The sequence below is a fragment of the Mus caroli genome, unplaced genomic scaffold, assembly GCF_978045245.1.
Source record: "Mus caroli unplaced genomic scaffold, Mus_caroli_1 scaffold_9, whole genome shotgun sequence".
Taxonomy (NCBI): domain Eukaryota; kingdom Metazoa; phylum Chordata; class Mammalia; order Rodentia; family Muridae; genus Mus; species Mus caroli.
In genome coordinates this window covers 4886365-4900079 of record NW_028227264.1, presented here as the reverse complement: position 1 = coordinate 4900079, position 13715 = coordinate 4886365, and the positions used below count along the sequence as shown (strand labels likewise).

The 13715-nt window shown below is 41.5% G+C and overlaps 1 protein-coding gene across 1 annotated transcript in view; it reads right to left on the bottom strand.

Annotated features, from left to right (window-relative positions):
* Ppil4 (peptidylprolyl isomerase like 4) overlaps positions 1-4344 on the bottom strand; it is a 32656-nt gene extending 28312 nt beyond the window's left edge. The window contains exons 1-3 of the mRNA XM_021174863.2: positions 4228-4344; positions 1438-1505; positions 1288-1352 (exon numbers count right to left, since the gene is read on the bottom strand). Of these exons, the coding sequence (XP_021030522.1) occupies positions 1288-1352; positions 1438-1505; positions 4228-4297 (203 nt within the window). The 5' untranslated portion in view covers positions 4298-4344. The remainder of the gene's footprint in view (positions 1-1287; positions 1353-1437; positions 1506-4227) is intronic.
* Positions 4345-13715: the final 9371 nt, after the last annotated feature.

The following is a 13715-nucleotide window of genomic DNA, read 5'->3' as shown; positions in this document are numbered from 1 at the left end:
ACACAGAGAAACCCTGTCTCGAAACCCACCACCACCGTCCCCCCCCCCCCAAAAAAAGAAAGAACCACAGTGGTACTGCTACAGTGTGACTGTGTCTTTATAAATACCCTGCTGATTCAAACGCTCCTTCTTTTTCCTTATGGGTATTCTGGGAACTTAGGGTACCACTGTGGAGTTTGAGTCATATTTTAATGTGATGATTGAACCACCACTGCCCGGAAGATTTTAACAAGTTTGAAACCAGTCTGGGCAATACAGTGAGTTCCAGGACAGGCTGAACTAGAGTGAGATTCTGGCTCATGAAACCAAATCAATAATGACTGAGATGGGTGTGATGATGCCCATCTATAATCTAACACTTAGGAGGCTAAGGCATAAGAATCTTGAGTCTGGCTAGGCAATGGTGGTACACATCTTTATTCCGAGCACTTGAGAAGCAAAGGAAGGCAGATCTCTGAGTTCAAAACCAGCCTGGTCTATAGAATGAATTCCAGGCCAGCCAGAAATAGAGACATCCTCTCTCAAAAAAACAAAACAAAACAGAACAGAACAAAATCTGAGTCAGAGGCAAACCTAAGCTACATGGTGAATCCCAGATTAATCTGGGCTACAGAATAACACTCCATTTTAGAAGCCATCAATAAAATAGATAAAAATAGAAGATAGGGATATATAGCTCAATTGGTACAATGTATGTTTAGTATACACTGTAATAGGGCATGCCTCTATTCTCAACACGAGGAAAATGGAGGCAAGAGGATCAGTTTAAGCCCATTCTCAGCTTGGTTGGCACTGAGTTAAAGATCAGTTACATGAGATCTGGGTTACATGAGATCTTGTCTCTAAATACATACATACATGTACACACACACACAGTCCTGCCTGGTTGCTCTTTTATCAACTTGACAGAAGTTAGAGTTAGTTGTCTAGGAAGAGGACCCTCAATTAAGAAAACGGCTCCCTCAGATTGCCTGTACCAAGTATATAGAACATTTTCTTGATTACTGATTGATAGAAGAGGGTTCAGCCCACACAGGGTCAGTGCCACCCTGGCAAGTAGTTCCCTGTTGTATAAGAAAGTACACTGAGCAAGCTGTGAGGAGCAAGTCAGAGAGAAGTGTTACTTCATGGCTTCTGCTTCGGTTCCTGCCTTAAGTTCATGTCCTGACTTCCTTTAGTAAGTGTTACCCAAAAGGAATACACCCTCTCCTTTCCAGGTTTTTTTTTGATCATAATGTTTCATTATAGCATAGAAATGCTAACAAAAATACACACATAGGAGCTTACCCAAATATAGACTCTCCTCCTCGGCCAGTCCCTGTGGGATCTCCTGTTTGTATGATAAAATCCCTCTAGAATATACAAAATTCTTTGTTAATTCATGGTTTGCTACATGTTTCCAATAACTAAGAGCCTGACTGAGACCTACCAACTCACCTGTACATTGTGTATGAGGCAATAGTTGTAATATTTTATTTTGCACAGCTTCAAAAAATTCAAGCAAGCTGAAAAGAAAGTAAAAACTAAATTACAGGAAAGCAAAAAATCAGTTTTAGACAAATTAGTGACAACGTAATTAGTACAATTTAATCTAACTTTGCATTTTTATTAAAAGAAAAACAAAGGTTCTGTGAGCTGGACATTTTAGGATGGGAGCCTTGCCAAAGGAAATTCATCACTAGGGACAGGTTCACCCTACTTCTGGTTCACTCTCCCTGATTGGTGTGCTGTGCTAAAGATGTGATCTCACAGCTGCCTAATCCAGCCAAAAACTGCTGTGCCTGCCCCACCATTATGAACTGTCCCTCTGGAACCATAATCCAAAATAACTGCTTCCATGAGTCCCTTTCTGGTCACAGTGTTTTGTCACACCGATAGAAGAGTAATTAGTACAGCCTTCTAGATGTTTGGCACTGCCATCAGAAACATCACTAAATTATAGCTCATGCCCGTGAAGGACTCATAGATACATGTCAACAAGTTCTTAAAGCACTAAGAACCCACACAGAAAGTTAAATACATGAGGCTCCTTGCCCTTGGTAAATTTTTATTTATGGAACTAGGGTCATAACCAGGTATGATGAGAAGAATCAGAACCATGAATTTAAAACTAGTGTGAGGAACAACAATATGAACTAACCAGTAACCCCAGAGCTCGTGTCTCTAGCTGCATATGTAGCAGAAGATGGCCCAGTCAGCCATCATTGGAAAGAGAGGCCCCTTGGTTTTGCAAACTTTATATGCCTCAGTACAGGGGAACACCAGGGCCAAGAAGTGGGAGTGGATGGTTAGGGGAGTTGTGGGGGAGAGTATGGTGGACTTTTGGGATAGCATTTGAAATGTAAATGAAGAAAATACCTAATTAAAAAAAAAACAAAAAACTAGTGTGAGATATACAATAAGGCAGCCTCAAAAATAGAGAGAGAAAAAAAAACAAAAAACAAAAATACAACAAAGGTCCTCACAACTAAACATAAAATAATGACACTAGGCATTTCTAATAATACCATCTATATTACTTAAGTAGTTATATATACATATCTATTACACACACATTTGGTTTCCTGAGACAGGGTTTTTCTATGCAGACCTCTGTGAATTTGCCTGGCCTAGAGAGTGAATTCCAGGACAACCAGGGAGGCTTTTTCTTTTTCTTCTTCTTCAATACATAGTCTCTCTTTGTAGCCCTGGCTGTCCTGGAACTCACCCTTTAAGCTCAGAGGCCCACCTACGTACTTCTGCCTCCTGAGTGTTGGGATTAAAGGCCTGTGTTAGCACTGCCCAGCTCGTACCAGATTCTTAGGATAATGGAGATATTAAGGCACAGTTTCTGCTCTCCTTGAAGCACATCACTGGGAGGAGACAACCATGCGCAGAGTTCCAGGACAGTAAGCACATGTTCTAATAACATGAGTGCTGCTGGGATTTATAAAACCACTGCAGACAAGACAGAAGAAACAGACTAACTGTAGCTGACCTGAGTGCTACACACAAGAGCTCATGCTTTAGTTGAGCTCTTCATATATATACATACATATATATATATATATATATTACACACACACATACACATATATCCACATATCCACATATCCATATATATATATATATATATATATATATTACACACACACATATATCCACATATATATAGTATATACATATATACTATGTATACATGTATACATATATATAGTCAGGAAGTAAAGTTCTCAGAAGGATAGGGAGTGGAGAGGAGTGTGGGCATTGGCAACAATAAGAATATAGAAGGCTGCAACAGAAAGTGTAGGGTTTGTGAGGGAGGGGAGGAACAGTTGAGCGTGGGAGAAGGTGTGCAGGCAGGAGGCACTCCCTGTGTGCAGTACCGAAGCACACATCCTTTCATTCTGTGGTAATCTCTGCATTCCATGGGAGAAGGACAATGATTGTAGCTAATCTCTCCCAGTTTCCCGATTCTCCCAAAGGATACATTCTCCACACAGCTGCCTAGTGTCTCTCCAAGGCAAGTGTGCTATGCTATAATCCTGCTCCTGAAGTGTTCAAACCAACAACATGGCAAAGAGGACTTACTAAGGACCTGGCCTACCAGTATTTGGCCTGACTGGAAGTCAGTGGCAGCTATTTCATTTCACATACAAATTCGTTCCAGACATGCCAGATTTCTTCCTATTATCAGAAAAACTCCAAAGAAACTGCTAAGCACACCTTATCTAACACTCATCTCCGAAAAGGCTAGGTTTCTTATATGGCTTCTTCCCACCTCTCTGTTTTCATAGCAATATGCATATCCTTCTGTTAGGACTCGAAGTTAAAACTGGAGCCCGCTTCGTCCTCCCTCAATGGACATTCAGACGCCTAAACTCTAGTTGATCCCTGACGCCTTGCCGACCAGCCACACAGGCAGACACCAGGTAGAATAGGTAGCCAGGAAATACGCGACGGCCACCTTCCCGAAAACCAGACCCATCCTACCTGCTTTCATCATGACAAATGATGTCAAGTCAAACCGTATTTAACCCTTCCTTTACCTTTCACGAGTAAAGAAAGCATAGCCACGAAAGCTACACCTCACCCAGACACACAAGCCAAAGTTCTACACAAAACACACACACACACACACAGCCAAGGCCCGCTATGAAACTGAGCTCGAGCCAGAAACAGCGAAGAAAAGGGAACGTGGGCAGCGGGCTCACGGCCCCGCCAGGTCGCGAAGGCCTCCAGTCTCACCACGGGGACGCTCTTCGGTGTACAAGTCGATGACCACGTCGCCCAGAGTTGTCTCCAAGAGAACCGCCATGGCGCCGGCTTCTCCGCAGGAACAAACACCCCGGCAATGACAGGCGCATGCGCAGCCAGTGCGCGCCTACGTCTTACGTCACGATGTGTGCGACGGCTTCTGGCGTCAGCCGCGGGCGCCGTCGCCCACCTCGGAGGCGCGATTTCCCTCCTTCGGCCCGGCAGCTGTTATCTGGTGCCTGCTGTCTTCTGGCTGTGGAGGCTGTTTGAAGACTCTCTTCCGCCCTTGGTGACCCATATAAAGACCTGTATCAGCCGGGCGTGGTGGCGCACGCCTTTAATCCCAGCACTCGGGAGGCAGAGGCAGGCGGATTTCTGAGTTCGAGGCCAGCCTGGTCTACAGAGTGAGTTCCAGGACAGCCAGGGCTACACAGAGAAACCCTGTCTCGAAAAACCAAAAAAAAAAAAAAAAAAAAAAAAAAAACCTGTATCTCAAGAGGGCCATTCTGTAGGAATAGCGGAGGCATCCAAGAGCTGAGAAACCTCCAAGCCGGCGGCACATCCTCCCCTTGCCTTTGGAAGAGGTTGCCTTGGGGTTTCCATAGTCTCTCCATCAAAATCGCCAGGCCCGAGGCATCGATTGCTACCTGAGAAGGTGACTAACAAGCTTTGGTTTGGGGTTTTTCTTGTTGTTGATTTTGATCATACTAGTGTGTGTAGATCAGGACTGGACATGGCTTAACAGCACAGAGGTTTTGTGCAACAAATTAGAATACAAAGGCTTCAGTCTTACATTGGAGATATATAATAAAAACTACCGGTTTTTTTTGATGCTGATAACATATTTCCATGTTTTAGTACACTCTTTACTTTTTTAAAAAATATTTTTTAAGATTTATTTACTTATTATAATAAATAATAACATAAAAACAGCATACTGTAGCTGTCTTCAGACACTCCAGAAGAGGGAGTCAGATCTCATTATGGACGGTTGTGAGCCACCATGTGGTTGCTGAGGTTTGAACTCAGGACCTTCAGAAGAGCAGTCAGTGCTCTTAACCACTTAGCCATCTCTCCAGCCCGGTACATTCTTTTCTAATCAAGCAGGTTATTCACTTTTATGTCATTTTAATGTGTACTTGTGAAAATCAGAGATATGACAGATCATAGGCATATCCAGGAAGATGAGGAGAAAGGACTTTTTAAAGGTAAAAATTTTTTAATAAGAAAAATAGTATTTGCAGCAATTCCATGGCTAGAAGTGTTCACCACGCATGTGTTATTCCTTATATTCCAAGGAATTTAGGAAACAGAAGATGGTAAAGAAACATGAATTTATTTACAGTCTGGTCCCATTTAGAAGGGTGTAATGAAAAGCCCTGCACCTGTTACCGTCTTCTAGTTTAGAAAATCATTGGATAAGGGCTAGAACACATGTAGATGATATAGCTGTGCAGGAGTTAATAAGTCACTGGACTGATTTGTTCCCTTACCAATGAAGCCATTGTGAATACATCTCTCTTCTCTGCCTCTCACTATTATTTATCTCTTGCATTGGTATAGTTTGGATGGATGGCTAAGCCTTTCTGGTTTGAACTGGAAGAAAACAAGATTTGTCCTCAAAGAAATTCAATAGCAGTACAGCATTTGCCTTGCATGTGTAAGTCCCTTGTTTCAAACTCTGGTACCAGAGTTTAGATCTGGTTTTGATAAATAAATAACAAAATAAAAATTTCAACTCAATAAGGTATTTAAAAGAAAAATGAAAGCCTGTGTCCATGTTCTTTACTTTGATTGACAGTACTGAGATGTTAATGTCCTTATCGTTTTCTAAAATCATAGTAGAATCTTGGAACAGCAGAGATTTTCAGGAGAGGTACCCTTCAGTGAGGGCAAATGTAATAGCCAAGCCAAGGATGTAGGACAGGAGTGATCGTCTTGTGAGAAGACTGCGTTTGAACTCAGGCTGAGAAAATGGTCAGTGACTAAAAACACTTCCACCTCAGGCCTACAGCCTGTGTGTGGGCCTCAGGAACCCACCAGTTACCACAGAGCCAGCACCAAATGCTACCCTGTGACCTCCACATGCACACCACAGCCATGCATGCTCACACATTTTTTAGAAATTTTTGGGGGGTTGTGGAGAGAAGCATTTGTGGATAGTAGCACTGGCTGCTCTTCCAAAGGACCCATTTCAGCACCTAGCATGGCCACGGCTGCTTACAACCAACTCTACTCCCAAGGGATCACACATCCTCCTCTAGCCTCTAAGGGCACTGCATGCTTGTGCTGCACAGGCACACATGTAGGTGAAACTCCCATACACATAAAATAAAATAAAGATATTTAAAGTTTCTCAGAGATAATACACTAAGGACTTGTCAGGAAGTGGCTGGAGATGACATCAGATTATACGATGCTTGCCTAGCATGGGTACAACCTAGGATAATGTTTCTTGTACCGTATAAACTACATGTCTGTAATCCCCGCACTCAAGTTGTAGAAGCGGGAGAATCGTTGAAGATCACAGTCACTGTGTAGCGAGTAAAAGCAAACCAAGGATGCATAGGCCCTGCCTCAAAAACAAACATTTGAATCAGATCTGCATAGCCTTCAGTGAACTGAAAACCTGGTAGGAACTAAAGTATACATAGGAACTTACATACAGACTCTTTGCAGAATACAAGACAGTGGGAACAACTACACAGAGGCAGGACCAACATTTGCAACCAGTGTCCTGAAGGAATTGGCAGAGGTGTGACAAGACCTGACAATCCATCTGTGAGACACTGCCCGATAACTAGGGTAGCACTGGTAATATGAGCATCCTAAGGAGTGTTCCCATTGCAGAGGAATGCTCAAGCTGTAAACGGGATTCTAGGACTTAGGAAAGGAATGCAAGAGAATCCAGATGAGAGTCAACCATGTTTACTGTCAGCTTTAGCATTCATTCCCAGCCCCACGGTGGGAGAGTAACCAAACCCAGCCCTACATGGAAAAACATCCCACCAATCCCTAAGCCCATCCAAGTTCAAGACTTGAAACCCCACTAATCCTTACCCTGGAAAGCTCCGCCCCTAAGAAATCCTATATAAGCCCTACCTTCTGCACAATTAGCTGCTGCAGCAGCCACCCAAGAGGCAACAACCACCACCCTCCCTGGGTTTTTTCCTGCCAGTAGATGTCGTGTGTGAGGTTTGTTGTGCAGTGTGACTATGGTATTCCTTGGCTCCTGATTGCCAGAATACCTTTCTGGGCAGACCTGAACCACTTCTACAGAGAATGACTTTCGTTTCAGAACTGCAACACTTACAATGTGTATACCTGCTTTCCACCTAGAAGGCTGGAAGTGGATGTTGTTAATAGCATGGTGATCTGTGCTGTTTATAGGGCCACACCACACTATTATATTTATCCCATATTCTCCTTCCCTAGACTTTTATCTTTCTCAGGCAATAGAACCCTCCTTAGAAGAGATGTCACATGTACTTTATAGCTTAGTGCCCTCTAAACATCTGTAGGACTGAGACCAAGCCAGATCCTAGGTACTCAAGCTATAGAACCCATCTTCATGGTAGAGGTCACATGTACTTTGCAAAAGAATTTCAATGAAATTACACCGAAAGCTTTATTGTACACACAGAATTGAAACAACGGTTATCAGAAAACATGTTTTTCTCAAATTGTGACATACTTAAATATATCTAAAACAAACTGCTTGGTATCAGACTATAGAAGTATGAACCAACACCAACTAAGTAAGTCATGTTGAGCTGGCTTTCCTTCTTGCTGCATACAGACTCTCTCTCTGCCAGCCATGACATTTGCCAGAGACCCACAAGTCTCTGAAAAAAACACAAGTAAAATGAAAAAGGCAGTATGACTTCTCTCAAAAATACCAGTCCCAGGGTGTTGACACGCAGTGGGACTAGTTTAGAAGAAATTCAAAGAGTGATGATATATGTGTTCAAAGACAGCATGGGCATGCATAATCGAAATGAACTACAAGAGAATAAATATACAGCTCAGTGAGGAAAGAGACTCAATATGTGAAATGGAATTTAATAAAGAGAAAGTCTGAAAATAATTATAGCAAAAAGTGTCCCAAATGTAAGGAAAGAGCCATACCCACACTCAAGAAATAGGATCAGAAAAGAAATTTTCATCATATTATGGTTAAAACACCAAATATACAAAACAAAGGAAGTGTATTGAGCTGCAGGAGAGAAAAACACTGAGACATGTATAAAAGGAAGCTTTGTAGAATAATAGTTATCTACAGAAACATTAAAAAGTCCCAAAGGTACAGAATGTATTTCAAGTTCTGAGAGACTGTGGCTGCCAACGCAGACTACTATTCCCCAGAAAACTATGTTATAATTGATTGAGAGTCACAGAAACATTCCATGATTGAACGAACAAACAAAAACAGGCTGAAGGAATTTATGAGCACAAAGCCAGCTGGCCCTACAGAGGATACTGTGAGAGGAACTCTTGAACCTGTGGGTAATGATATACACATGAAGAGGATACAGGAGAGAAAAGTAAAAGATGTTAGAACAGTAGATAAACAAATGAGGATCAAGGAAACAGCACTTCATAAAGACAACAAAGTAGCAGGGATTAATACACCCCTTTTCTGAATATCTGGGTCTCAATTTGCCAATCAGAAAGAGAAAGGCTTGCAGATTTGTGTTTAAAAACAAAAGCCAGGTGATAGTGGTCCACACCTTTAATCTCAGCACATCTCCCATTTGCTGCCTCCAAAAACCACACCTTCATCAAAGACAGAATTTGTCTTAGAGCAGAAGGATGGAGGAAAGGTATTCAAAGCAAATGGAACTGGGAGAAAGTAGACTTTGCTATTCTATATCTGACAAAGTAATCTTCAAATCAGAAGAGACAAAGGAACTCACTTCATACTGATTATGGGGACATGGTTTAGACATTACAATTCTAAACAAATGCACTGAACATGTGAACCAAACATGAAGCAAACACTGCTAGATAGAGTCAGACTTAACCCTACGTTATCACCAATAGACAGGTTATATGTATGAAAAAGCTAAAAACCCTGGAGTTAGATGACATCATAAATCAAATAGGCTTAACAGATTAGAACATCCATCCACACACTACAGAATACATTTCTCAGGAGCGTGTAGAACTATCTTTAAAATAGATAAATCATATATTAGGACAAAAGTCAAGTCTCAACAAGTACAGAAAATTTGAGATAACCTTTTGTAATCTATTTGACCATAATGGAATAAAAGCTAGAAAGCAACAGAAACTAAAGAAAGTACACAAAGTAGATATTAACACTATTGAACATGAATGCTAAAAAAAAAACTAAGGATAAAAAATTTTAAATTCCTAGTGTTGAATGAAAATGAGAATAGAACATGCCAAAACCTATGGGATACAACAAAAATAAGCTTAAGAGAGACATCTCCAAGGCTCAGGAACACTGGAGAAGTAGGGTGCAGAAGGGATGTAAGAGCTGGAGGAAGAGGTGAGGGAGCAGTGTGGAATGCTGTCTTTCAGGCATGATGTGGCTGAGGCATTGCTGAGCCCACAGTAACTGTGATTATTTGCACAAGTCTGGGCCCATAAACACTCTTGTCATAAAAGGGAAGGGTTCACAGGGCTCCACCTCTCCTTGAGGATTTACATGTAGTTAATGATTGATGGGAGAAAGAGACATTTCCTTCAGTGGTAACGGGTCCATGCCCCTGTAAAGAAACTCACCCATGTCCATTTACAACCCTAATAAACCCCATCTGAGAGACAGATGAAAAGGCAGGAGTTGGGAAGAGGAAGGCTATTGGTGGGAAGGGAGCGAGAGGGCAATGGGCGGGTGAATATGATTGAAATACATTGTGTATACATATGAAAGGTTGATAATGAAACTTGTGCATAGTTAGTAGATACTAATAAAAACACTTTTTAAAAGCACCAGTGTGGCTTCGGTGAAAATTGTGGGTTCTTTTGTATGTAGTATATTTATGTTTCTTTTTGTATATAAGTCTTCTAAAATGCGAAACTTAGAAAAATGCTTGATAAAGCTGGTCTCCTGCAAACTAGAATTGTTAATGGTGCTAACATTGTGTAGCTTTGTGTTCATGTGTTCCTAATTGTACTGTGACTGCTATTTTATTTTTGTTGTAGTTTTGAAGGAGGCTCACTATGTGACTACCATCTCTTAAAAACTATTTATCTATGTGTGTGTGTGTGTGTGTGTGTGTGTGTGTGTCTGTGATGGGACAGACTGACAGACAGACAGACACACACACACACACTCTCACACTCACACCATAGACACAAGAACAACAAAAATGTAGAAAAATGAGGTAAGATTTGATTGCCCATGACAAAGCACCATGACCAAAGCAAGTTGGAGAGGAAAGGGTTTATTTGGCTTATGCCTTCCATCTATAGTTCATTACTGAGGGAGTTAAGCCAGGGTGGGAACCTTAGAGGTAGGAGCTGATGCAGAGGCCTTGGAGAGGTGCTGCTTCCTGCTGTGCTTTCTCTCATGTGTGCAGTCTCAGCCTGATTTCTTATAAAAACCCAGGGCCACCAGCCCAGAGACAGCCCCTCCTACAATTGGTTGGCCCTTCCCTATCAATCAGGAATTAAGAAAATGCCCTACAGTACAGCCCCATTTTATGGAAGAATTTTCTTAATTGAGGGACCCTCCTCTCAGGTGACGTTAGCTTGTGTCAGGTTGACATAATACTATTTAACAACAAAATATGTGGCTTTGTTTGTTCTCCCACTTGGGACTCTTCTGGGAATCTTTGGGAAGTATAAAAATATGTAGTTGGCTAATTCTGGAAAACACCAAGTAAGATGTGTGACGGAAAGCCCTGTGACTCACTCTGTCCCAAAAATTGCATCCAGGCACAATATTCCCCAGATTTCCCTTTGCTGGCAAGAATGCTTTGCATCACAGAAAACAGCAAACTCAAACTTTGATCATGAAAATAATGGAAATAACAGTGAAATAAGGAGTTACTTAGGAGGCAGATGGATTCATATTTGGGTTTCAAAGATTATTAATGATCAATTAGAGGTCTATTCTGTGTCTTACATACTTCACTTTCTAAGCTATTAGATGTTTCAAACTATGTTCTGCCTCAAATATCAGAATGCACCAAATGTGCACATAATCAAACTGGCTGGATATTAGGTAAATTGAACCCTTGGATGAGTTTTGTGCTCAAATAAATCCAGTTGACATGAGCTGACTCAAAATAAGATCAAAGTATGTACTGCATTAATACTGATGGGTTTATTATTCATAAGCAACTGCCAAGTTAATTCTTGATTTTGCATATGAATGTCAAAGTCAGTGGAGGAAACCATTTCCTTCTGAATAGAAAGTGAGCAGAACCTTTTACCGAGGAATAGTCACAGTTGGGGGACTGTGAGCTCATCATGGTTGTGTAATTTTATTTTTTCAGATTATGGGATTCATGTGTGCATGTAATAGAAAGCGGCCCAAAGAAAGCAGTGTCAGACAGATGATAAAGTTGCTCTTCATCAGCCATAACTACTTGGCTTTTTTTTCCTTTGTCCAAAGAATAAGTGCCAAGGAGAATCTATTTGAGCTGGCTCCATGCTTTAAAGTTTGGCTGCTCCTTCCCGGAGCTCATGCCACGAGCAGAGACAGTGAAATAAAGAATGGACTACTGTCTGATACTAGGAAGAGCTCTCTTGCAAAACAAGCAGCCTTATCTCCCTACCACCTTGTCACACACACGTGCTTTGGGACCTTTTGCATATATTCTATATATTCTACACTCCACGCCTGTCTTTTTCTGAACTTGGATTATTATTTTTTTATATATTTATTTGTGTGTGTCTGTGTTTGCATGTGTTAGTCAGAAGGCCTTACAACCTTTGGAACTAAAACTACAGGTGTTGTGAGCCACCTACATTGGGCCCTCGGAACTGAATTCCAGTCAGTTGTTGGAAGAGCAACAAGCACTCTTAACTGCTGAGCCATCTCTCTAGTTCTCTAGACTCATTTTTAATTCCAGAAGTTTATCACAGAGTGAACTAGCCAGTAGTTTTAGATGACCATAGAAGTAAGTAGGGCTTCATTATAGAATCCACCTATGAGTTAGTACTGATGTACAGTACCTCATAGTGGTTGAGAACTTAGCTAAAAAGTGAACATTTTCTGGGCTGTGGTGGTACACACCTTTGATCCCAGCACTTGGGAGACAGAGGCATGTGGATGTCTGTGAGTTCAAAGCCAACCTGGTCTGTAGAGTGAATTCTAGAACAGCCAGGGCTACACAGTAACACTGTGAACATTTAACGAGTCCTTCTTAGGTTTGTTATGGCGAATGTCATCCTAGTCTCCTCTTTGCCCATGTTACCTCTGTCAAAAAGAATTCCAAGACACACAAATGTCGTGTAGAGATATTGCAAGGTAAAGTGGGGCACTCTCAAGGTTGACAAGTGGACAAGGAACCACCGCAAAGGAAACACTCTCAAAGGATGAGGGTGGATAAAGACCAGAGAGATAGCTTTCCTGAGGGATGGTTTTCCTGTCCAGGTAATTGATAGGCCCATTTTGGTTAACTCAAGTTTTTTTTTTTTTTTTCTTTTTTGAGACAAGTTTTCATGTAACCAACAATGACCTTGAGCTGATGGGAATTATATTCCTGTATCACACGCAGGTTTTGGGTTTTGCTTTTATTTATTTACGTGTGTGTGTGTGTGTGTGGTGTGTACACACTTGTACCACAGTGGGTATGTGAACATCAGAGGATAACTCACAAAGAGTTGGTTCTCTCCTTCTATCATGTGGGCTTCCAAGGGCTAAAGTCAGGTTTTCAGGCTTGGCAGCAAGAGCCTTTATCAGCTTCACCATCTTGATGAGCCCACAGTCAATGCTGGGAATGAACCCAGGGCTCTGAAGCACTGTACCAAGGGAGAGGTGGATTCATTGCTAAGGATGGGGACAGTGATGTGTCTGTGACTTACCAGGAAGCCCCCAGCTAAACAGTAATATTCTAGACTGCTACAGTGTCTCCAGGCAGAGCTCATGCATTCAACCAGTAGTTACAGTTCAGCAATTTCATCTCCTGGATTTACAAGCTGCCGATTATGAAGGCGGGGACCCATCCTTAATGACCTAAAAGCCTACTAATGTCTGAGAGCTACCTAGCAGTTTACTGTAGCCTAGAAGTAAGGCATATGGCAGAGGTAGTAGGAGAAAATGGCTTCGAAAGCTGAAAAAAAAATCCTTTCTATGGCAAAGGTTTTATTGCAAAGAAAAACTAAATAAATTTCTTTTTAAAAAGATTTATTTATTTATTTTATGTATATGAGTGCACTGTAGCTGTACAGATGGTTGTGAGCCATCATGTGGTTGTTGGGATTTGAACTCAGGACCTTTGGAAGAGCAGTCGGTGCTCTTAACCACTGAGCTGTCTCACCAGCCCCCTAAATAAATTTCT